We start from the raw sequence: 27641 nt of genomic DNA on the forward strand, positions 1-27641 counted from the left end.
GATAGATCTGGGATCAACTAAAAATTAAACTTTAAGGACGACTTTCAAAAAACGAGATTTTTGAGGACACGGGTAGCCACAAAATCTGAAACTTTAAGTGAGGCCTTACAGGGGGACGCACACAATAGAATGTTTTTAGAAACGACTCTACAGGGGGGCCCACAAAATAGAATGTTTTTAGAAACGACTCTACAGGGGGACCCACAAAATAGAATGTTTTTAGAAACGACTCTACAGGGGGACCCACAAAATAGAATGTTTTTAGAAACGACTCTACAGGGGGACCCACAAAATGATGATACTTGAAATTTAGTCCTTTTAATTATATTTCACTCTTTCGATCTCTCTTCTTGAAATATATTATTCAAAATGATTTTCATATTTATTTCTGGCCTTTTTTAAAGGCATTATTTGAACATACATACAATAATACTTCTGTTGTCAATAATACAATTGATTATATGATATCGGTTTAAAGATTGGAAATGACAATATATATTAAAAAACCTTAAATCTAGCTTCCACTTAGTAACTATTAAATAGATGGCTTTAAAACTACGATAATATGCGATTTCTTTCAAAATGTATGTCCTTAATACTATGCCAGACTGGCAAACCCTTACAACTAGCCCAGGGCATGCTGGCATGCTTTGCTCTGCATGCTGCTGCCCTGAGGAACCTATACAATGCTTAAGAATACGATTAAATAATGATTAAATATATGTTTAATCTTCCAGTATAATATCAGTGATAGAAAATAAATATCACTCGACAAAAAAACATTTTACCAAAACATTTCTTGAAAACAAAAAGAGAAAGAATTTTGCAAATTTAAGATAATCATTTGAAAACTTTTGGTAGCATAGTTTTCATGAAAATTTGAAAGCTTTGTTTTCTTTCTTTGAAAGCATTTAGGATATCATCTGAGAATCTAGATTCGAATTAAAGATTTAAAAAAAATGCATATTTAGGCCTTGCAACCTCGTTCTTATTTTTAATATATTTGAAAAATTATGTTAGCAACTCAGTGGATTTGATGTTATCAATTTTAAAGAGGTTATTATAAACCTTTTGTTTGATTACAGGGCTTGTTATCAACTATCTTGTTTGATTACAGGGCTTGTTATCAACTATCTTGTTTGATTATAGGGCTTGTTATCAACTATATTGTTTGATTACAGGGCTTGTTATCAACTATCTTGTTTGATTACAGGGCTTGTTATCAACTATCTTGTATCATTAAAAGGTTTGTTATCCTCCAGGAGCTCCTCAGTAAAGTTTGCATACTTTACTTTGGTTTTCTCTCCAAATACCAGATGCTAAAATAATTAAATTAAGCACATAAGAATTTTTACAAATAAAATTTTACTACACAACATTCAAATATTTATTTAACAGGTAAAAAAAGAAATTTTTTTATTCAGAATTTTTTATTGAGACATTACAATCTGTTTTTTATTTAATGCCATAAATATCCTAAAATAAAATAATACCTATAGCAAACCCTAGACAAAAAGCTATATCTCCTATAGCATAAACCCCTCCATAGACTGCAGTATGCCTAAATTAGAACCTCTTAGATCATAGGGCTGTCTTGGTTTTCTGGTCCGGTTATTAAAGGTACTGTACGCGTAATTTCAAGTCACCTTACGTCATTTCGTCTTTAAAATGGTGTTAAAAAGCTAGAATATTAGCTAGCCACCTCTATTTCGAAAATAGTCAATGTCCGACGCAGTTTTCAAAAGTTCGAATGAGAACATTTATTTTTTTCGACTTCTGGAAAGTAATTTTAAAATATTTTTTTAAAAATAAAAACATATTGAAACCAAATTTGCAATAATTACAAGCATTTCTGTAGAGAAATATGAATAATCTGTAGAGGAAAAAGTAGAGAAATAAGAATAACATGTAGAGAAATAAGAATAATCTGTAGAGAAATAAGAATAACATGTAGAGAAATAAGAATAATCTGTAGAGAAATAAGAATAATCTGTAGAGAAATAAGAATGATCTGTAGAGAAATAATAATAATCTGTAAAGAAATAATAATAATCCTTGACCAATCAAATAATTAATGGTACTTTTGTGAATTAGACACGTCACTCGGCGTCAAACATTATTGAAATCCAACGTATAGAAATCGCAAGGTATAGCAACAAGGCGTATTTTCCAGGAGAATTTTTTAAATATTTTTGAGAAATTAAACGTTTTTGTAAAACATTGTACAGTTGTAGCTTATCATTATCATTATCATTATTTCTATTTTGTTTAACATACCCTATACACAATACAACTAACTAGATTAATATGTACATTTGTACTGCTCTCTATAGTGTTTAACCCCCCCCCCCGATTCTATTATGTACTGACAACATAAATGAATGATTATTTGGGTACATAAAATTGCGTGTTGCTATTTCAAAAGGTTCGTTAAAACTCTGAGAAAATTAACATATTTAAAAAATTTTGTATTGACAGAAAAATGATTTTTTATACCGTCAACCAAACCATTGTTATATTGACAGAAAAATGATTTTTTTATACCGTCAACCAAACCATTGGTTTTTCTTATATATTTCCTCAGAGTCAATATTTTTCCCTTCAGTCACCCCTCCCCCCTCTCTCTCTTACGAAATCAATACAATTATTTTGTATTCATTATTAATTATAAGTTTAAATATTATTTAATATTATGTTAATAAACTATATTTTTAATACATATTTGTTTTCGATATTTTTATCAATAGATAATAGGATAAATAGGTTTATTTATCAGAAAACAGAACTAAACAGGGACTTTTGATTTTCAATAAGGGGAAATTTGGATTAAATGATTAACTTTAATAAATCAACTAGATTCAAAATCAATACGAATTTTGTCTAAGTCACTCAAGATTTTTGTAATCTAATAAATTATTTCCTTACAAACCAAAAATTCTTGAGGACTCAGCAAGAAAATGTCTTAAATTTAAAGATTGTTGAATTTATTTCAATTTTTCTATGGAAATATACACTTTTTAACCTTTTTATTTGGTTTATCATTTAACAAATACATACAGGGTGACACACAAAGGATGAGATAGTAAAGACGACATAAAACTCTTTAAATTTGATGTTTCCAAGGTTGAATTATATCTTCTGCCTTGAAGATAGTCGTTTTAAGACCTTTTATTATTTCGCAAAGATAGAAACAAGTTTGCAGTTGCAGAAAATCATAAATTTGAGGAAACAGTTTAAATTCTGTACAGTCGTCTCTGAAGTCTCGTCTTTTATAGGTTACCCTGTACATACATGGCATATAACACAAAATCCAGCTTAAATACCGTTAACTTTAGAGTTTTATGTGGTCGTTCAAGTCTCTGATCCTGTACTTCAAATTGAATTTAGACAGACTAGTGATCCATGAAACAATCCTGACTTTAATTGTCAATAAAAATTATGATTTTTATAATTCTAGACCGTCTGTCTATTGTACAATACTCAGTTGTACCAAACAGATTCTAGTACAATAGATGGCAACGTAGAATTTGTTCACTCTCAGTACAGCTGTAATCTTGGAAAACATGTCAACTAATGTGAGAAAATTTCGTTTTCCTTGTTATATTTGACACTTGTGACGTTGTGTATAATTGGTCCATTTCTCTGTTGCCACCTTTTGTACTTGATAATCTATTTGAGTTGTACTAATTTTGATTGTCGAAAAAAATTGCTGTTTTTGATAACCTGATATCCACCAGATTACCCAACTCCGGCATCATAGAACTGTCAACCATACCTAGACATTTCAAACAAACCATTTTCTTTACAATTTTTAAATAAATTAACTTTGAATTTTCAAATACCTATATCTTTGCAATATGTTGGTGTACATCTTTTAAAGTTTCAAACTTTGAGTACTTGATATAGCAAAATTGTTAATTTATCCTGGAAAAGTGATACATTTAGCAATTAGTATTGGTTGTTTACCTATCGCAAAGCCCAGAGCTGCCATTGGTAGAATTAGATGGTGAATATTGGTAGCATGAGGAACCTGAAATATTTATGATGGTGAATATTGGTAGAATTAGATGGTGAATATTGGTAGCATGAGGAACCTGAAATATTTATGATGGTAACATGAGCCATAAAACCTTTGTCTGTGTCTGGTCAAGGATACGTGTGATATCCATAATTATAAGCTGAAAATTGTTAATTTTAAATTTTTTTTTCTTAAAATATATCGAGTAACTTGTAGATTTTTGAAGGTATTCATAAATCAGAATTCAACACGTCTTAAGATAGAAAAAACATTGTTGAACAGTGAAAAGTTGTATGATACAGTTTTAAATCTTGCATGTCTATCTTTGAATTACGACCACAGGCCCTTTGAAGAAATTATAAATATCGTCAAATGAATTTTTTGAAAAACAAAAAAAGGTTTTTGAATTAAAAAAAATTGGTGTTGAAAAAAAGTTTTAAAATCAAAATATATTTTACTTGGGATAATTAATGTTGATCAATGTTTTCTTAAAAAAGGTTTTATGTACATGAGTATAACTCTTGATAAATTTGTAAATGAAAACGTTTATGACTATATTCAGAAATTTTTTCTTAAAACGACACTGAAGACACTCTGAAGATAGTTAAATAGTAATAACTTTTGATTGCAATATGAAATCTTTTTGTGATTTTAAGGATGCTTTTTAAGATTTAAATTAAGATTGTTTTATGAACATTTAAATAAAAATGAATATTTTTAAAGAAAAATTTATGATAATTTGGTTGAAATTGTTGCTGAAAATACAGTCGTAGAGTCCAGTGAAAATATTTATGAAGACTCCTTTCAAGATATTAGTGAAGACTCCATTGAAGATATTTGTGATGACTCCATTGAAGATATTTGTGATGACTCCATCGAAGATATTTGTGATGACTCCATTGAAGATATTTGTGATGACTCCATTGAAGATATTTGTGATGACTCCATTGAAGATATTGCTGTTGTATCTCACTCACTCAAGGAGGTTGTGACGGCTTTATCATCACAGCCAAGTTGAGTGAGTGAAATCCAACAGCATTCAGGAAACAGGAACAGCAGCAGGGATCAGGAACAGCAGCAGGGATTAGGAGATATATCAGGGAACAGGTGATATATCGAAAATAGGGGATATATCAGGGAACAGGAGATATATCAGGGAACAGGAGATATATCAGGGAACAGGAGATAAATCAGGGAACATGAGATATATCAGGGAATAACAGATAAATCAGGGAACATGAGATATATGAGGGAGCAGGGGATGTATCAGAAACAGCAGATAAAGCTTGGAGCGAATGTCTACAGCTTTTAGTATAAAAGCTCTTCATAGCATACTTTTTTACTTTAACTAAAACGGGGCCTTAAACATAGAGTAAAACATTCGTGAAAAAAATATGATTTTTAGACTTACCAACATGAGTGCAAATCCAATAATAGCAATTCCTATCAGAGACGCTTTCCACCTTTAAAATTCAAGTTAGAACTTAGTTTCCATAAAATATTTTAAAAAGAGATAAATTAATATGAACTTCTAAAAACTCGATATTTTCGAAATTTTGCAAAAATCGCGAAAAACTTGCGAAAAACTTGCGAAAAACTCAATGTTTTATAGCAAATTCATTAGTTTTTACCTTTCCAATTTTTCTTGTTCGAGCAAAACATTAACATAAAAATAGCAAAAACATTTTTTTTGCAAAACTTCTCCAACTTCTCGAAAATATTATCAGAGCTTCGCGAAAGTCAAATTTCGCGAATGTTAGAAACACTAAATGTAAATGTAATCTACCTTCCCATCCTGTGTCCCAAAGGTCCAAAAAGATTAGTTCCTATCGCGTAAGAGATGCTGGCTGGTAGGAAAGCTAATCCTTGCTGTAAATTAGCACTCTTCATCACATCCATCCTTAATAGGATATAGGATATGTATAAACATATATATATAAATATAGGATACAGGATATAGGATATAGGATATAGGATATAATACCTTGAGACTGGGGGCATTTTAACAGTGAAATAATACCTTGAGACTGGGGGCATTTTAACATTGAAATAATACCTTGAGACTGGGGGCATTTTAACAGTGAAATAATACCTTGAGACTGGGGGCATCCTCCTCCTCCATTTTGTTTACTCCAGGCTGCAGGATTAGAAGCTGGAGACATCCGTCAGCTGGAGAATACAGATTATCAAGAATTGAACCGTATTTTACCAGGAAAATTGCTTTTAAATCAGAACGTATTTTATAAATTTAAATATAAAAAATAAGCCCAATTGGTGTCCCAATTAAAATGGAAATTGAGAAAAAAAATTAAATGCTAAAAAAGATTAACAACATTTTAAGACTATGAGTTAAGAAATGACGTGCCTTTCTTCGCTTCTCACTTTCATTTTTTAAATTAAAATTCAAAATCTTACGAAACAAGGAAAAAATCATAGTAGAGACAAATTGTTATGTAAACATATGAAAAAAAATCTTGTAACAAATCTCTTCTTCTAAAATGTAACGGGAAAAAAGATAGAGATAACTAAACTGTCTAAATCTCAAAAAGTTTCTATTTCTATTAGAACACAGAATAAGTTTGAAGGGATGTTATTTAGTTTTTACCAAACAATGTATTAAAGAGCAACTGTTGAATAAATCTATCCTTTTATTTACCATCATTGGTTTTATTGTTTTCACTTCGTACTGAATATATGTATATTCTTTGACTTGTTGAATATAAACAACATGAAAATTCTTAGAAAATGTTTATATAATTTTTTACCCGACCTTTTTGAAAATTAATTTGTTTTCAATCTTACGCATTTAATAGGAAATTACACTTAAATAAAAAAAATCTTTTAAATAAATGTTTATCAATAGCAGAACAGAGTTGTATTATGAGACCTGTGGTCGAATATAAAGAATTTGAGCGGCGGTTTAAATTTAAGCCGCGGCTTAAATATGGTTGGTTCCACTTAAAATTGTATTAAATGTTTCAAGATTTGAGCCGGCGCTAAATTTAAACCGGGTTTTGGCAGATTTAAACCGCGGCTCAAATTCTTTAAATTCCATCTCTGCAAGGGTTTAAAAAATTGAAAGTAAATAATCTTTTTTTACGTTGGCCAGAAGTTTGCAGTAGTTCTTGTATCTAGATAATCTATTCCCTAGTGCAAGACAGGCCAGGATTAGGAAAGGTTCCGTTTTACCGAAGAATTCGTACATAAATCCACCGAATGGAGGACCTGAAAAAAAGTTTAGATCTGTCGGTCAATCTGTCATGTTTTTTCCCCCCTACCCGCATCCCTCTTTAATATTTAGTTTTATCTAACTTCTCATTCTTAAACTTGACTAATAGTTTTTTATTTCTTTTCTCAAAAATACTTTGTCTTTTTTAATTTCAAAAATGTTGTAATAATTGCTCATTAAATATTATTGGTCAAATCTGTCCTAGGACTGATAATGATGTAAAAAAAATCAAAATATATTTCCTACTTTGAAGTTGTGCATTCTACAGATAAACAACACTTTAAGCCAATTCTACAGATAAACAACACTTTAAGCCAATTCTACAGATAAACAACACTTTAAGCCAATTCTACAGATAAACAACACTTTAAGCCAATTCTACAGATAATATATATATGGATATAGGCTGTATTATTAATACAAAAAAACTGACTTCTTGCCACAAACTCTTTTTTTCTAATCCCTTTATCTTTGCAACCTGAGGCCAAATTTAAAGAAGTTGAACCGCGGCTAGACGCGGTTCAAACATGGTTGGTTCCACTTAAAATTATAATCAGTGTTTCGAGTTGTGAGCCTGCGCTCAATTGGAACCGGTTATTGGTTCAGCGACTGGGTTCTAATTCTTTAAATTCGATTTCACAAAATCAAAATTGAACAAATTAAAAGTTAGGTTGCAACTTTGAAGGGATTAGAACATTGAGTTTGTGGCCGTGCTTTTTAAATACTTGTTTATCTATAAAAAAGTAATTCCATTTTCTAATGTTTTAACAAAAATATAAGATTATGTGTCTGTTTCTTTAAAATATTTGAAATACAAGATATTTTGAATCCATACTTACATGTGGATGGGTAGAGCAGGTTCTAGCATTGCTATTCCCATATTAGCGAAGGTGATTGCACCAGCTGCTATCAGAATATACGGGTCCGATATTAATTCCTAAATTTAAAAAAAATATATTAAAAGCTGATTTTTTTTGTCCCAAGCTCTGAGTTTATAATCTCTATATCTTTACAACACAATGTATTAGACCTTTGATATTTAAAACTATGAATTCTGTTATAGTCTAAGTTTAAAATATCAGTTTGTAAAGATAATAAATAATTTTCATTTGGGTATAATGAACAATAATGATGAATTTTTGAAGAACATTTTAGAGAATTAGATAAATAATAAATAAACTTTTAATAGTGTATTAATACCTTGAGACTGGGGGCATTTTAACAGTGAAATAATACCTTGAGACTGGGGGCATTTTAACATTGAAATAATACCTTGAGACTGGGGGCATTTTAACAGTGAAATAATACCTTGAGACTGGGGGCATTTTAACAGTGAAATAATACCTTGAGACTGGGGGCATTCTCCTCCTCCATTTTGTTTACTCCAGGCTGCAGGATTAGAAGCTGGAGACATCCGTCAGCTGGAGAATACAGATTATCAAGAATTGAACCGTATTTTACCAGGAAAATTGCTTTTAAATCAGAACGTATTTTATAAATTTAAATATAAAAAATAAGCCCAATTGGTGTCCCAATTAAAATGGAAATTGAGAAAAAAAATTAAATGCTAAAAAAGATTAACAACATTTTAAGACTATGAGTTAAGAAATGACGTGCCTTTCTTCGCTTCTCACTTTCATTTTTTAAATTAAAATTCAAAATCTTACGAAACAAGGAAAAAATCATAGTAGAGACAAATTGTTATGTAAACATATGAAAAAAAATCTTGTAACAAATCTCTTCTTCTAAAATGTAACGGGAAAAAAGATAGAGATAACTAAACTGTCTAAATCTCAAAAAGTTTCTATTTCTATTAGAACACAGAATAAGTTTGAAGGGATGTTATTTAGTTTTTACCAAACAATGTATTAAAGAGCAACTGTTGAATAAATCTATCCTTTTATTTACCATCATTGGTTTTATTGTTTTCACTTCGTACTGAATATATGTATATTCTTTGACTTGTTGAATATAAACAACATGAAAATTCTTAGAAAATGTTTATATAATTTTTTACCCGACCTTTTTGAAAATTAATTTGTTTTCAATCTTACGCATTTAATAGGAAATTACACTTAAATAAAAAAAATCTTTTAAATAAATGTTTATCAATAGCAGAACAGAGTTGTATTATGAGACCTGTGGTCGAATATAAAGAATTTGAGCGGCGGTTTAAATTTAAGCCGCGGCTTAAATATGGTTGGTTCCACTTAAAATTGTATTAAATGTTTCAAGATTTGAGCCGGCGCTAAATTTAAACCGGGTTTTGGCAGATTTAAACCGCGGCTCAAATTCTTTAAATTCCATCTCTGCAAGGGTTTAAAAAATTGAAAGTAAATAATCTTTTTTTACGTTGGCCAGAAGTTTGCAGTAGTTCTTGTATCTAGATAATCTATTCCCTAGTGCAAGACAGGCCAGGATTAGGAAAGGTTCCGTTTTACCGAAGAATTCGTACATAAATCCACCGAATGGAGGACCTGAAAAAAAGTTTAGATCTGTCGGTCAATCTGTCATGTTTTTTCCCCCCTACCCGCATCCCTCTTTAATATTTAGTTTTATCTAACTTCTCATTCTTAAACTTGACTAATAGTTTTTTATTTCTTTTCTCAAAAATACTTTGTCTTTTTTAATTTCAAAAATGTTGTAATAATTGCTCATTAAATATTATTGGTCAAATCTGTCCTAGGACTGATAATGATGTAAAAAAAATCAAAATATATTTCCTACTTTGAAGTTGTGCATTCTACAGATAAACAACACTTTAAGCCAATTCTACAGATAAACAACACTTTAAGCCAATTCTACAGATAAACAACACTTTAAGCCAATTCTACAGATAAACAACACTTTAAGCCAATTCTACAGATAAACAACACTTTAAGCCAATTCTACAGATAAACAACACTTTAAGCCAATTCTACAGATAAACAACACTTTAAGCCAATTCTACAGATAAACAACACTTTAAGCCAATTAAAATTTTTACAGCAAAAAAGTTTATTTCAGAGATATTTGGATTTTTATCAGATTGAAAGAACTTTTTTAGACTTTTTCTCAAAAAATTGTTTTAAACTTTAAAGATTTTCGAAATGATTCAAATCAGGTCTGTTTATATAATTTGCTATGGTATTTTGTTTATTTTTAACTGAACCCTAAAAGAGTCAGGGTTGCTAAAAAATGATGACTTAACCGATTTAAAAAAAGATATCTTGCAACTGTAAGTTGTAACTTAAAATTGACTGATTAAGTATTTTTTAACTATTCTTAAAAATCGAATGGAAGGAACTAGAAGCTTCCCCTCCCCTAACACCTCTACCCTTCCCTCCTAATCCACCACTGGCTAAAAACAAGTTAAACTGAATCCTACCTATGAGTACACCTAGAGCAAGTCCTCCAAGAGCTACACCCATAGCATTCCCTCGCTCCTTGTCATCTGGATACCTTTCAGCCAACATCCCCATCCCTAGTAGATATATATATATATAATTTGGATATATTGTACCTTTCTGCCAACATCCCCATTCCTAGTTAATTTATATATACAATTTGGATATATTATACCTTTCAGTCAACACTCCCATCCCTATTAGATATATATTTATTACTTGGATATATTATACCTTTCTGCCAACATCCCCATCCCTAGTAAAGATATATACATAATTTGGATATATTATACCTTTCTGCCAACATCCCATCCCTAGTAGATATATATATATATAATATAAATAATTTGGGTGTCGGGGGTAACATAAGCTAAAAAATAAGATCAGTTCGTTTTTCATAAAGGTGAAAAACTACCCATCCCTACCTGAGATGAAGTAAAATTCTACCCTTCCCTACCTGAGATGAAGTAAAAACTACCCATCCCTACCCAAAATGAACATAAAACTACCCATCCCTACCTGAGATAAAGTGAAAATTACCCATCCCTACCTGAGATAAAGTGAAAACTACTCATCCCTACCTGAGATAAAGTGAAAACTACTCATCCCTACCTAAGATGAAGTGATAAATGCCCATCTCTACCTGAGATAATTTGATAAATGCCCATCTCTACCTGAGATAATGTGATAAATGCCCATCTCTACCTGAGATAAAGTGTAAAATGCCCATCTCTACCTGAGATAAAGTGATAAATGCCCATCTCTACCTAAGATAAAGTGATAAATGCCCACCTCTACCTGAGATAAAGTGATTAATGACCAGCCCATTCCTACTTGAGATAAAGTGATAAATGACCAGCCTATTCCTACCTGAGATAAAGTGATAAATGCCCATCTCTACCTGAGATAAAGTGATAAATGACCAGCCCATTCCTACCTGAGATAAAGTGATAAATGCCCATCTCTACCTGATATAATGTGATAAATGCCCATCTCTACCTGAGATAATGTGATAAATGCCCATCTCTACCTGAGACTGATGAGCATGAGCTTCCAATTCCCTGGAGAGCTCGAGCTATAAACAGAACACTGTAACTTCGTCCAAACGCGAAAACTAAACAAAATAGTATTAAACATTTTATCCGAAATGAATTTTTTTTCAGGGGAGGGGGCTATTTAAAGGAAATAGTTTTCTAATCTGAATTCAAAACAAATTATTTCATAAAAAAATAAGGCAATTTTTTATTTTTATTTTTGGTTGGCCACTAATGTATTTATATGATGTTATCATAGATTATTTAAAATAACAGATAGGACACTATATGTCGTCTTTTCAAGATTTATGTGTGTTTCGTTCACAATGACCCAGAGGCAGAAGCCCAAAGGAGTTATGCGTAGTCGGCGTAGAACAGGCTCTCTGTTATTATAATCAATCTGAGGATATTATGAACAATTTTAATATTCTTTTAAATTCAAGTGTTAATGCACAAACCTCAAATGGGCGGGTGGTTTAATTCCAATATTGATCATGCTTGGTGTATAGCGTGGTGCTGTTGTGTATACACTACACAGTATCAGTATAAAGTAAAGTGTGACAGCAATGAAGGTTTGACACGAGTTTTATCTTTACTTGTTGTATATTGAGGAGTTAATTTAAACCGCAAATATATACGATAAAAGAGAACACACTGATGAGGAGAGGGGAGTGGGGGGGGGGAGAGTGGGAGGCAAGATAGGAAGAGACAGAAGCAAATAAAGCATGATAAATATTGTAATTTTAACCTAAATTCAAGGAATAACAGGACCTATAAAACTGTAGAATAAGAAGACGAATGCACAAGTTATGATTTCAAAATTGTCAAAAAGACATGAAAGATGACTATAGTGCAGTGTACACAGACCCATGTAACTTAATTAGGTGATGTTAGGTACTGGTTAATTACAACTACTATGCTTGATAACAATATCAACAAAACTTAAATTGCTATTGTCTTCCTATTCCACAGATTTTTTTAAATCGATGCAATTCGGATAAAAAATTATTGGTTTACTTTCAAAAGATTTTTTCGATCCAATTTTGTTTTGCTTGTACTTTTTTAAGATAGATGTTTACTTAGATTTTTTAGAATGCAATTATTATAATATGAAGCACATATTTTAAGTAAAAAATATATACTTACTGACTGTTGAAACAAACATGATGACGAAACCACAAAACATTGGTATACTGTACCCAATCCTATAAAAACATTGGTATACTGTACCCAATCCTATAAAAACATTGGTATAGTGTACCCAATCCTATAAAAACATTGGTATACTGTACCCAATCCTATAAAAACATCGGTATACTGTATCCAATCCTATAAAAACATTGGTATACTGTACCCAATCCTATAAAAAAAAACACTAAAATCTGAAAACAAAACTGTTCAAAAGTTAAAATTTGAAGCAAATTTTCGGCGTTGTCTGTAAAATGAAAATACAAGAGCACAACTGTCAAAGAAAAAAAGGATTAGAACTAGAAAGTATTAAAGGGACTGTAAAGGAAATATGAGAGGGGGTATAGGAAGAAACCTGAGAATCTCAGGCGTTGAACAATACATTTAAGACATCTATCTGATGTTTCTGTCTCGAGTCCCTTTCAACAAGAACAAATCTTACCTATGAGTTAGAGGTCCGACGAATGGATTTGTTATCAACTGAACTACTGCCTACAAACAAACAAACAAACAAATTTTGTTTCTAAAGATCATAGTTTTGTATTCTCTGTCATCATGTACATTGTGCACATGGTTACCCACAAAGTATGAGACTGTAAAGACGACAGGAAACTTATAAAATGTTATTATCCCAAGGTAAAAATTATTTATTCTGCCTTAGATAGTACAAACTCATAATTTGACAAAGTAAGAAACAAGTTTACAGTTAGATTCAAGTACAATAGATGGCAACGTCGAATTTGTATACATTCTCAGTACAGCTGTATTCTGACGTAACAAGTGTCAACTTAGTTTTTATTAATAATAGTAATAATTTTAAAATAAAGTGCTTATCCTACAGTAAAATAAGTGCAATTTTGTGTGTTCTTTATTTTCTGTTTTTACACTTTTTTATTTAATCTTGGAAAACATGTCAACTAATGTAAGAAAGTTTCATTTTTCCTTGTTATATTTGACACTTGTGACGTCATGTATAATTGGTCCATTTCTCTGTTGCCACCTATTGTACTTAATAATCTATTTTGTGAATATAAGGAAGCCGACAGTGTAAATTCCGTATAAGTTTAGTCGCTAATAAACAATTCTAATCCCGCCAGTGTCCTTTTGTCACTATTTTAAATTGAAAAACAATTTTTACAGAAGTATACCTTAGAAGCAAACATAAATCCAGTTTCAACATTTTCCTCCAGAAGTTCTCGATGTTTCCTGCGTAAAAAAACATTTCAAGTTTTATTAATTTACAAAATATTTTATTTAAGTTTAAAACTTTTAGTTGCGATAATGATAAACGTTTTACACTGTAAAGTTCGGAAGGTAATATTGTATTCAGAAATTGTGAATACAGGAATCTCTAAATATTTTTTAATAAACTATTCTTAAATCTTTGAGTAATGCTGTTACTCAGAGTTCAGACAAACTGGAATTACTCCAGTTTTTTTAATATATTATTCAAAAATTAAAATGCCAAGGCACCACTTCCTGACCCGCCACCCGCCATGGCGCCACTTCCTGACCCACCACCCACCATGACGCCACTTCCAGACCCGCCACCCACCATGGCGCCACTTCCTGACCCGCCACCCACCATGGCGCCACTTCCTGACCCGCCACCCACCATGGCGCTACTTTGCAGAGCGGATTACTTAATTTTTCCAAGAGACGTAAGGTAACTTAATGTCCCTCTATTGGGGGATTCATAGGTCTGTATTATTGGTCAAAGGGCTGTAAAAAAATACTCACATTTCGTCCGGACTAAGGGTAGTAGGGAGGGTGTAGTTGTAGTTGGTTTCATTATACGGATATTCATTCCAATCAGGAGTCTAAATAATATTTAGATTTATAGTTTATATTCCATCCGATCAGAGACCGAATTTAAAGAATTTGAGCCGCGGCTCAAATATGGTTGGTTCTACTTTAAATTGTATTACATTTTTGAAGATTTAAGCCAGCGCTCAATTGAAACCCGTTTTTGGGGGATTTGAGACGCGGCTTAAATTCATTAAATTCGGACACAGGTATAAATAATATTATGATAATTCAAAGCTTATTCATTTTTCATTTAAAATAAAAACCGTTAACAACATGATGACATAACATAAATAATAAAGAATGTTATTGGTAAAATATATTTTTTTTTCAAACGTAAATTATGTGATATATCAGGGGTTTAATCTAAAGGTGCCATGCGCTCAATTGTGGTTATTGTGCAAGATAACTTTAATAATCAGTTTGCATACATTTTAAAATATCTTTAATCAACAACTTATGCAAACCAGAAAAATAATTTTAGAAACAATATTAAGACAATTTTGATTTGCGAACATTTTATAGATAAATAAGTTTGTTATTAAATTGCAAAGATAGAAAGAAATATTGGTCCAAAGCTGAAACTAAAATAAGAACACAAAAATTCAAAATATATCTAATTCCCTTTGGAATAACAATTTTACTTCAGAAATATTCGAACGGTCTCATCAATGTAGAAAATGCACTAAAAAATGATTTTATATATATTTCATATATATATATATAAGAAAACATCTATGTTAAAAAAGGTGAAGATTGGAGAAAAATGTTAAAATAATGTTTTTTATAACTTACTGTAATTGTTGGAGCAGGTGTTTGATGTCGGTGCCGAATATCATAAAGAAATCCAGGTATTATCGGAACTAAATAATATTATCAAAACTAAATAATATTATCGGAACTAAACAATGTCATCGGAAAAAATAATATTATCGGAACTAAATAATGTTATCGGAACTAAATAATGTTATCGGAACTAAATAATATTATCGGAACTAAATAATATTATCGGAACTAAATAATTTTAGCGGAACTAAATAATATTATCGGAACTAAATAATTTTATCAGAATAATATTATCGGAACTAAATAATATTATCGGAACTAAAATTATTATTAATCAATTATTACTTATTGAATTAGGATATCTAATAAAAATAATGATGAAATTCATGATAATAATAATAATAGTAATAAAATTGTGTATGATGAATGTATCCCCCCCTAGTGCGAACTGTATAATGAGAACTCATATCAGCGGGTTATGTCTCCCTAGGGAAAATCTCCTGTAGCCCCCTCCCCACCCATCGGTCCCCTTCCCCTTCTCTAAATCTTTTTAGGTTCCCCTTTTAACCCCCGTATCAGCAACTAATCCACGATTCTTTTCCGGCTAATGTCCAGATTTTATAGTTTTCCCTTAATTCCGATAAACACTTAATATCAAATCTATATTATGGCTCCTTTACCCCTTTCTTAATATTTGTCTTTTCATTTCCCCCCCTATCCCTCCCCTCCTCCTAATCCCAATTTTTGGCGGCAATCCTCCAAGTTTTCTTAGGGCGGTTGGCGGCCATCTTTAAAAACAATAATAATGGAGTAATAAACCATCCTTATATAGTGCACTCAACGCTCTTAATCTTAGAAACTAGGATGAGAAGGGTTGGGTGAGGGATAGGAAATAACACAAAGGGATGTAGGTGGTAGATTGAGGGGATCGGAGGGGAGGGATAGGTATACTGTATCCAATCCTATAAAAACATTGGTATACTGTACCCAATCCTATAAAAACATTGGTATACTGTACCCAATCCTTATATATATAATTTGGATATATTATACCTTTCTGCCAACATCCCCATCCCTAGTAAATATATATATATATAATTTGGATATATTATACCTTTCTGCCAACATCCCCATCCCTAGTAAAGATATATACATAATTTGGATATATTATACCTTTCTGCCAACATCCCATCCCTAGTAGATATATATATATATAATATAAAAAGGGAATATATTTGGATATAAATTGTTGAATGTCCAGTAATCAGATTCCAGGGTTTAAATGGAAGAAAGGAATCCTAAAGTGCACGAAATATATTCTGATACTTTTTAGTAGAATCTGTATTTTACAGTTCTATCTGATACTTTTTAGTAGGATCTGTATTTTACAGTTCTATCTGATACTTTTTAGTAGAATCTGTATTTTACAGTTCTATCTGATGGTAACTTAAGAGGGGGAATTGAACTGGAGAAGTGGCATTATATTGGAGAGGGTGGATTGAAATGGAGAGATGGAGATTGAACTGGAGAGGAGAATTGAACCGGAGAGGGGGATTGAACTGGAGAGGGGATTGAACTGAGGAGGAGGGATTAAATGAGAGCGGAATTTACCTACGGTTGTTAGTAGCATATTATCCAGAAGAAGAGCGATTGCAACAATAATCAAAACCAGTTTTCTAGACTCCCTAAATATATAAACATTATTATCAATAATCAAAGAAGTATAAATAGATCGGTAGCGGAATTTTCCTAGCAGAGTATGCAGTAAGTTTCCTAGTGGAGTATATCGTTAGTTTCCTAGCGGAGTAAATAATTAGTTTCCTAGCGAAGTATAAAGTCAGTAAACTGTCGGAGTATATAAATAGTTTCCTAGTGGAGTATATAGTTATTTCCTAGCGGAGTAAATAGTTAGTTTCCTAGCGGAGTATAAAGTCAGTAAACTGGCGGAGTATATAGATAGTTTCCTAGCGGAGTATATAGCTAGTTTCCTTTCAGAGTATATAGTTAGTTTTCTAGCAGAGTTTATAGCTAGTTTCCTAGCGGAGTATATAGTTAGTTTCCTAGCAGAGTATATAATTAGTTTTCTCGAGGAGTATATTTAGTTAGCTGGCGGGCTGGGGGAGTATATTTAGTTACCTAGCGAAGTATAGTAAGGTATCTGGTAGAGCATGTAGTGAGTTACTTAGCGGAGTACACATACTTAGTTACCTGGCTGAGTATAGTTATTTACCTAGCGGAGTATTTGGTGAGGTACCTAATAGTCTAGTTATTAAAGTAAGTTACCTGGCGGAGTAAAGTAAGATACCTGGCGTAGTAAAGAAAGGTACCTCACGGAGTAAAGTAAGGTAGCTGGCGGAGTAGAGTAAGATACCTGGTGAAGTAAAGAAAGGTACCTGGCGGAGCAATGTAAGGTACCTGGCGGAGTAATGTAAGGTACCTGGCGGAGCAATGTAAGGTACCTGGCGGAGCAATGTAAGGTACCTGGGGGAGTAAAGTAAGGTACCTAGCGGAGTAAAGTAAGTTACCTGGCGGAGTAAAGTAAGGTACCTTGCGGAGTAAAGTAAGGTACCTGGCGGAGTAAAGTAAGGAACCTGGCGGAAAAATGTAAGGTACCTGGCGGAGTAAAGTAAGGTACATGGCGGAACAATGTAAGGTACCTGGCGGAGTAAAGTAAGGTACCTGGCGGAGTGGAAGTATGCCCCAATCTTGGTTCTAGACACATACTCTCCAACCCTTGACCCCATTCTAAACATTTATAAGAATTACGTCCAATTTTTGTCACAAAATGATAATACAATAGCCCGGTGATACTTTTTGATATGGGAGCGAATTTTCTGACAATTACTCACATTTTCTTGAAATTTGTCAATTTTATGTTAAATACTAATAAAAACGTACCGCGATAAACGAGAAACTGTAAAAAAGTTCAGGGAGTCTTAACTGGACTTTCTATCTGATACTTTTTAGTGGGATCTGTATTTTACAGTTCTATCTGATACTTTTTAGTATGATCTGTATTTTACAGTTCTATCTGATACTTTTTTGTAGGATCTGTATTTTACAGTTATATCTGATACTTTTTAGTGGGATCTGTATTTTACAGTTCTATCTGATACTTTTTAATGGGATCTGTATTTTACAGTTCTATCTGATACTTTTTAGTGGGATCTGTATTTTACAGTTCTATCTAATACTTTTAGTGGTATCTTTATTTTACAGTTCTATCTGATACTTTTTAGTGGGATCTGTATTTTACAGTTATATCTGATACTTTTTAGTAGGATCTGTATTTTACAGTTCTATCTGATACTTTTTAATGGGATCTGTATTTTACAGTTCTATCTAATACTTTTAGTGGGATCTTTATTTTACAGTTCTATCTGATACTTTTTAGTGGGATCTGTATTTTACAGTTATATCTGATACTTTTTAGTATGATCTGTATTTTACAGATCTATCTGATACTTTTTAGTATGATCTGTATTTTACAGTTCTATCTGATACTTTTTAGTAGAATCTGTATTTTATCTGTATTTTATCTGTATCTTATACTTTTTAGTAGGATCTGTATTTTACAGTTCTATCTGATACTTTTTAGTAGNTTGGAGATTAGGTATAAAACTTTGAAACCTATCTTTTCAATTCAACCATTCAAATCTTAAGCTAAAATATACATAAACACTAGCACACAACAATGCCAACAATAAAAAGATGAAAACTAAAGTATTTGAAAAAGACGCGGAAATAAGGCAGCCCGACTACTGCATAGCCTGCCTGTATTTCTTGGTATTGTCCAAAGTTTTTTTTACCAACACATTGATAAAAAGGTCTCATTAGAAGCGTCTAAAAATTTTCACCGAAATCGGCACCTTTAAAGGGATTGTCTATATAATTTTAGGTGGTCCTCCATTTTCAAAATAGAGTGGCACGTCTGAAAGTCTTGAAACCTTAATTTAATGCCTAATGCGGAAAACAATTGGTTGTTTTCTGACTTGAAAAGTGTATAAGTCGGTTAATTTCTTCTAATTGTTACTGAAACAAGAAACTGTTTCTTGTTGAATAAATTAAGGTTTAAAGGGTACCGTTGTGAATCGGTAATGTAGGTCTGTACTGCTTCTATTAGGAGGTATGTAATCAAACTCTGTTTAAGAATATTACGTACTTGTTTGGTAACCCAGCTTTGCCATTAAACTAAACTTTTTAAACTATTTAAGTCAACTAGCTTAGATCAACTCAAACCAAGATCAAAATATTCTCGGGGTTTTATTAACGAATCCCTTAATCAAAATTTGAGAGAAATCTGTCCACGCGGCTTCATAAGTTTTGATCTTACATACAAATAAACAAACAAGTAGACAGACAGAATACTACTTTAAATATCTAGATTCTCTGTCTACCTGTCTATCTTTCATTGAATAAAATAGTCATTTAGCCCCTAAGATAAATATCGTAAGAGGTATTAGGGAACGGGAAAGGTTTTACATGTATGGGTGAGGGGGGATATTCAACGGGAAAGGGTTTACATGTATGGGTGAGGGGGGGGATATTCAACGGGAAAGGGTAGGACCATAAGCTTTTCTTCTTCATTTTTTCCTTCTATTTCTATTTCTCTACAATTTCAGATTTAGTTTAGGCTTCTCAATATATCTTCCGAGCCGCTAACATTTGTTGAGTTATGGTATAAAACTAAAATTTTGTTCTAGTAAGCATACTTTTCCATTTATCCATCTTTATCTAATATTTTCTAATTAATTATTCTCTTTATTTTTCCTGCTTTTCTCTTACTTTTCCTATAATTCTCATATTTAATCCATTACTCTCCTACCTTTCCATTATTTTCCTTTTTTCACGTTATTCTCCTACATTTTACATTATTCATTCTCCACCTTTTTTCCCTTACAACCTTTTTAACTATTTTCCTACTTTATCACCCACTCTCATACTTTTTCCATTATTCTCCATTTTTCACGTTTTTATCCTACTTTTTCCATTATTTTTCTTTTTTCGCGTTATTCTCCTACTTCTTACATTATTCATTCTCCTACTTTTTTTCATTACAAACTTTCCCACTATTTTCCTACTTTATCCACCATTCTCCTACTTTTTCCATTATTATTTATTCTCCTACTTTTTTCATTATTCTCATACTTTTTCCATTATTCTCATACTTTTTCCATTATTCTCATACTTTCTCCATTTTCTCCTACTTTTCCCTTATTCTCCTACTTTTTCTATTATTCTCCTACCTTTTCCAATATTCTCCTACTTTTTTTATTATTCTCCTACTATTTTCATTTTTCTCCTATTTTTGCCCGTATTCTCCTACTTTTTCTATTATTATCCAACATTTTCCATTTTTCTCCTACTTTTTCCATTATTCTCCTACTATTTTTATTATTCTCCTATTTTTTCCCTTATTCTCCTACATTTTCCCTTATTCTCCTACTTTTTCCATTATTCTCCTACTTTTTCCATTATTCTCCTACTTTTTCCATTATTCTCCTACTTATTACATTATTCTCCTACTTTTCCATTATTCCCCATTTTTTTCAGTATTCTCCTACTTTCCCACTTTTTCCATTATTTTCTTTTTTTCCCGTTATTCTCCTATTTTTCCATTATTCTCCTGCTTTTTCCATTATTCTCCTAATTTTTCCATTATTATTCTACTTTTTCCATTATTCTCCTACTTTTTCCATTATTATTCTACTTTTTACATTATTCTCCTACTTTTTCCATTATTATTCTACTTTTTACATTATTCTCCTACTTTTTCCATTATTCTCCTACTTTTTCTATTATTCTCCTACTTTTTCCATTATTCTCCTATTTTTTCCATTATTCTTCTACTATTTCCATTATTCTCCTACTTTTTCCATTATTCTCCTACTTTTTCTATTATTCTCCTACTTTTTCCATTATTCTCCTACTTATTCTATTATTCTCCTACTTTTTCCTTTATTCTTCTACTATTTCATGTCATTCCCTAACTTTTCTACTCTTTTAAACCACATTATTATCGAGTTATTTATTTTTCTTTCTTCTTCTTTCTTCCTATCTTTTTTTTTCTCCTCTCTAGTCGAACCTAAAGTTCCTGTGCTCCTGTTCTAATCCTGAGTTTTGGTTCCAATTATCTTGAAGAGTTGCTCTTTTATACCATTTCATTCTTTCAAAATATTTCAAGGGACAATTTCATTTTCTTTTCTTTGGATGCGTACAACGGAAATATTGACGTTTTGGTCTGTTCAGTAATATAGATTTTTTCGGGAAAAATTTTCAATTTCGACAAAGCCGTAAGCCTTCCTTGTGGTCATGTAAGTTGCCACAAAATATTTGGGCCTGATAGCTTCAGTCGTTTTGGCGTTTATTGGAAACAAATAAAATAACACAGAGAGAGAGAGAGACAACCCAAAAATTTAATAGAAGCACAAAGACAAAGAAGACAAACTGAAGAAAATTAAATAAAGGGAATATATTTGGATATAAATTGTTGAATGTCCAGTAATCAGATTCCAGGGTTTAAATGGAAGAAAGGAATCCTAAAGTGCACGAAATATATTTCTATAAGTATAAAGATATATTCGATATATTTATCATATATAATATATAATATATATTGTTTAATATACTTTACAGTGAAATCCATAAAACTGTGAAACAGGAAACTTAAAATATAGGTTACATCCTATGTCATCCGACTTCCAAGGGGGCAAATGTATTATTTTAATTTGTTAAAAGTGTTACAAGTGTTACAGGTTTGCCTAGCTATCCGCCTAACTATCCAACTATTAAACTATTCAACAAACTATCCAACTATCTTCCTAACTATCCAACTATCCATCTGACTATCCAACTATCTTCCTAACTATCCAACTATTCACCTAACTTTCTAACTCCACACTTAACTTTTTATACACTATAACTATCAAACTATCCAGCTATCGAAATATCCAACATCCAACTATCTAACTATTCAACTAACCAACTATCTAACTATCCGACTATCCTACTAACCAACTATCTAACTATCCAACTATCTAACTATCTAACTATCTAACTATCCAACTATCCAACTATCCAAATAACCAACTATCTAACTATCCAACTATCTAACTATATAACTATCTAGCTATCCAACTATCTAACTATCCAGCTATCGAAATATCCAACATCCAACTATCTAACTATCCAACTAACCAATTATCTAACTATCCAACTATCCTACTAACCAACTATCTAACTATCCAACTATCTAACTGTATAACTATCTAACTATCCAACTATCTAACTATCCAACTATCCTACTAACCAACTATCTAACTATCCAACTATCTAACTATCTAACTATCCAACTATCTAACTATCCAACTATCCAACTATCTAACTATCCAACTATCTAACTGACTACCTGCGAAGGAATTTCTTTATGAGAGGTTCCAACATTATTGAGTGTTAAGTGGCTCAACTTAGAAAAATTTCCGGCCGAGAATTTCCTCTCTCTCCCCCTCCCCCCTCCCACTCCCCCTTTTCCTATCCTCTGTAGCCTCCATATCTTCTAGCCTTACCCTTCATAACATCTCTCCTAAGAACCCGTTTTCATCATTTTCCGGTTCTATTGTTATATTCCATTACTATTAGGAGGAAGGGGGGGGGGACAAATATTGGTAATTGACGTGGATAAGTGAGATAATCTGGGGTTAAATAATTCAGAGCTTTACAATACAGAATGTCCATTTGCATAAATGTTTGATTGACTTAGCACAAAAATATCATTTTAGATTAAAGTTAATGAAATAACGATGTTGAACTTTTCTGACTTAATTCACCTGTTTGAATTTGAAACTTTGTCTAGTTTTCTTGCCAAACGCGCGTTAGCTTAAAAACATCTCTTCTGAGTTGCTTTAAGCGTTACAAGCAATAGGTTTTAAGAGAAGAACTAGTTGGTCGTTAGATCGACACTTTGATTCTGGGATTTGATCAGAGAAATTGAGCACAGGAGCTGATAAGAGGAATTGATCAGAGCAATTGATCGAAGGAATTGATCAGTGGAATTGATCCGAGGAATTGATCAGAGGATTTAATCTAGGGAAATTATTTGAGAATTCATCGGAGGAATTGATCAGATAAATTGATCAGAGGAATTGATTAGTGGAATTGGAAGAAGATTTGATAAGAATAAATTATTTGAGAATTCATGTCGGAGGGATTGATCAGATAAATTGATCTGAGACCAATTGATTCAAGAAAATATGTTTCAATCTATCTAAAATTAACTTATTAAAAGGTCGGACTGTCTTCTATTATCGTAAAGGGTGTCCCAATAAATATGGAAATTGAGAGACTAACTGTAAGTCGTCTTTGATATCTGATGTTTAATACATGGAAAAGAAAGTAAATATAGGGTGCTGTACGTCTGACGAGCATTTATTAAGTGTTCTACCTTTCTTGTTTCTTAAAAATTGAAGAAGATATTAGATATTAAGACAATTTTGATTTATTAAATGAATTTAATACATTTTGAAAATCTGAAGACCAGGAGTTCTCGATATTAGATATTTAAGCTGGAATACTGCAATAATTGTGTTCATGAAAAAAGGGTGCATGAATCTAGGACAATATAAAAGTCGTCATGGAATTTCCATGTTTATCGGGACACCCTGTAGACGAGCTGTGCAAGGACTGATTAGTCAACTAGATGTATTGTCACGTAAAGTTTCCTTGTTATTTCTTACACTCTAACTATTCTACTTAAAGAGCAGGAGAAATATAACTTCTCAACTGTAGAAACTCTTAATCGTCTCCTCACAATTAACGACTCATTTTCTTTTTGTAGCGGGACGTTCAGCTACTTTATTACCCCTTGGGATATAAAGTAGCTCAGGTATGCTACTTCTTTTTTCAAGGCTGAAAGCTGGACTGCAGAAGTGATTTATATAGAAGTACTTTCGATTCAAAAGTTCCCAACCGTATCCTTAAAAGACTTGTCTGATTAATCAGTTTTAGATATTTTATACTTTAGTATGTTTAACAAAGCGGTTCAAAAGTACAATTTATGAATATGACCTTTTTTTCATTAGAATGTTTTAGCTTTTTTAATGTTCATTTTGTATTTTCATGTTAATTATTTTTGGAATAAGATTAAATTGTTACACGAGGGATTAAATCATCAAATAAGTTACTGTTTTTATAATTAAGATATAAAAACAAATCCTACGGCATGACAGGAAAATGAATTTTAATTAAATTGTTGAATGAAAGAACTTAAATTAAAGAAAAAACAATAAAAAATGAGGAAAAAAGAATAATCAACGGAAAAAAGAAAAGTCTTTTTTTTCGGAAAATTGGCTTCATATAGTCTGTGGACTAAAAAATCTAATTTAAATGAGGCTTGTTAGGCTGATACAGATTTGAATTCGGTTTTGATCGCTACTAATTATACTTCTATCTGTTCATATATGGAGAAATTACGAACTCGATATTTAAAACTTTTAATATCTGAGTGATTTAAATTCAATTGACTTATTTGTGAGGAGAGTCAGGTTGGAATAATGCAACTCAGTAAATGTTTTATGGGTTCTATCTACTCTTTTTTGTATAATGCGTTTTCAATTCCATTTTCTGCTTATGGGCAGCTCAGCCAAAGAAAATCCTGCCTTTCTACTGCATTTTTGGGGGGTTTATGGCTTTCATGATTTCCTTTTCCTTTTATTTATGTTTTTTATGTTTTTTTAGAAATGGGGGAATATATTCCCACAACCTCTATTTTTTGGAGGTTTTCAAATATTTTCTCCTTAAACACTTAATTTGTATGTTTTTGTTATTATTCATAAATAAATGATAACTTACTTACTCAAAAGGTTTCATGGTTTAAAAAAAATCCCAAGTCTTAGCTTTATAGTTTATATACAAAAACGAAACGAAAAATAGAATAAAATAATACACAAGCAAAATAAATCATTTTTTGTCAAAGGACAAAGAAATGAATAGACTCAGTTGAACTAAAAAATCCTAAGTTCAGAATCTTGAAAATGTTTTCAGATCAAATAATGCATGTGCAAATAATGAATGTGCAAATAATGCATGTGCAAATTCGAATATGTTATTTGGAAGTTAATATAAAAGTTTTAAATAAAACTTTTTTGAAAAATATGGAAACATTTTGAGGGGTAAAATAGTATGTTTTGAAGACAAGCTGTCGAGTCGACGCGACAGAATAACACAAATTATAGAACAACATAGAAAATATAAATTTTGGTCTTAAAAATGTGGAAATACTACAATCTTATTTCAGATAATACGTGTAGTGTAAAAGCAACAAATTTAAAGAAAAGGGGGGGGGGGGTATGATAATAATATAAAATGAAAGAGAAACGATTGATAAGAAAAGAGAATCAACTTCAAAGAAAGTAAAAACATCTCAGAACTGTTAAATCAGTCTTGTCCACAGAAAAAAGTGCTTTTACTAATAACATAAAATACATAATAATAACTACTAGAATATTGTCAATATGAAGAATAAAGAAAAACAAAATCATGCGTGTTTTAATTATAATTTATAACGTGCAGGGTTACCCACAAAGGATGAGACTGTAAAGACGACCTAAAACTCTGTTTATATGACGTTCCCAAGGTTACATGAAGTCTTCTACTTTGATTAAAGTCTTTTTATAACTTATTTATAATTTAACAAAGAAAAAATAAGTTTAGTTTCACGTAATCTCAAATATTAGGAAACAGACAGTACAAATTCCGTACAATCGTACACAACAATTGCTACTACCTGTTGGGTTTCAGACGACTTCTTCTTGAAACTCCTGATAAACCCGCTCCTCACCCCCTACTCAGTAGCACAATATAAAGGTGCTCTCTGACAGGGGGTGGCAGGTGGCTAAGGTCTAAGTAGATGAGGAGTGTGGAGTAGGGTGTGGTGGAGGGGGGGTCCACAAACAGAGTGAGACCCCTCCTCCCCCTGCTCCGAAGATGGAATGAGAAAATGCGCAACAGTTTGCTGGCTCTTCCTGGTGCCGGTAGGTCAGACCTGGCCGAAACTGGTTCTCCCTTGAACCGCTGTGTCCGGGACGGGCCGCCGGGGGATATCCTCCGTCGTTTAAAGCCGCGGAGTGGGATTCTTGAGAATAATTTGGCGCTGGAGAAACCAATATAAATTCTTTAAACGGAAGATTGGTATCTCACCATTCTTCGATAAAATTTAAATGGACCTCTGATAGATAATTTAAGAAATATATTCGCAATTTTTGGCAGAAATATGACGTCTTAATCGTTTGATGTAAATTTTGCATTGTTCAGATCTAAAACTTGAAGCTAGTATAAAATAATTGTAAATATAAGAGGGTTGGATCATTTATAACTCTTCTAATCCTATTTCATTGAGCTTCATCTCTCTCTACACTGAGATGCACATATATTCGGTATTCACAGAATCCAACCTTTAAGTCGAATGTATAAAGGGTTATTATCAAAGGATTAGACTGTAAAGACGACCTTAAACTTGAATAATATGACGATCCCTCTATTAAATCAAGTATGCTGCTTTACATATATTCTTTTAATAGAAACAGGTTCATGTCTAGTTGCAGGAAATAGAGATTTGACATCGTTTTCGTCCACGAACAACATTATAGAGATTTGACATCGTTTTCGTCCACGAACAACATTTTCCGTGGACGATGTTGTCTTTCAGAGACAAAAAACGAACGATGGATAAATGTCCAGAATTGTTCAGAGAAATGAAAAGCGATCGTTAATTATAAACAAACGAAAAAGATTTAAAATCGTTCAATCGAAATTGAAAAAAACTATAGTTTTTTTTCTGAACGAACGATTTTCGGAACAAATCTTTTAAAAACAATTTTTTTAAAGTTGCAGTGAATTATAAAATTAAGAGAACAGACAGGAACAATTTATTACAGTCGTCTCTGAACTTAAGTTTCTGCTAAAGTTTTGGTCTCATTGTTTTATATTGTACAAAGCTAAACATTTAAAATACTTCAGTTCTTAAACTAAATAAATTTAGTCCTGTAGTAAATACCCTACTCCACTACCACTGGGCTCAATCTCGTATACTACGATCTTGAGCTATCAATGCATCAACTAGGACACGATCTTGAGCTATCAATGCATCAACTAGAAAACGATATAGAGCTATCAATGCCTCAACTAGGACACAATCTTGT

The 27641-nt window shown here is 31.9% G+C and overlaps 1 protein-coding gene across 2 annotated transcripts; it reads right to left on the bottom strand.

Annotated features, from left to right (window-relative positions):
• Positions 1–1461: 1461 nt before the first annotated feature.
• On the bottom strand, positions 1462–26435 carry LOC111707656 (synaptic vesicular amine transporter). 2 transcript variants are annotated; one of them, XM_023480789.1, is made up of 18 exons: positions 26228–26435; positions 18127–18192; positions 17059–17132; positions 15457–15524; positions 14596–14675; positions 14004–14061; positions 13298–13347; positions 12814–12872; positions 11664–11747; positions 10615–10710; positions 9653–9724; positions 8592–8674; positions 8087–8184; positions 5805–5918; positions 5430–5481; positions 3967–4030; positions 3724–3775; positions 1462–1561 (listed from the first exon to the last, which is right to left on the bottom strand). In XM_023480789.1, the coding sequence occupies exons 2-18, from the start codon at positions 18189–18191 to the stop codon at positions 1477–1479; spliced, it is 1254 nt and encodes a 417-aa protein (XP_023336557.1). In that variant the 5' UTR covers position 18192; positions 26228–26435; the 3' UTR covers positions 1462–1476. The 2 variants fall into 2 exon arrangements, with proteins under 2 accessions (XP_023336557.1, XP_023336556.1); XM_023480788.1 differs by having other exon boundaries at positions 8592–8668; positions 9647–9724.
• Positions 26436–27641: the final 1206 nt, after the last annotated feature.

Source organism: Eurytemora carolleeae, unplaced genomic scaffold (assembly GCF_000591075.1).
Source record: "Eurytemora carolleeae unplaced genomic scaffold, Eaff_2.0 scaffold783, whole genome shotgun sequence".
Taxonomy (NCBI): domain Eukaryota; kingdom Metazoa; phylum Arthropoda; class Copepoda; order Calanoida; family Temoridae; genus Eurytemora; species Eurytemora carolleeae.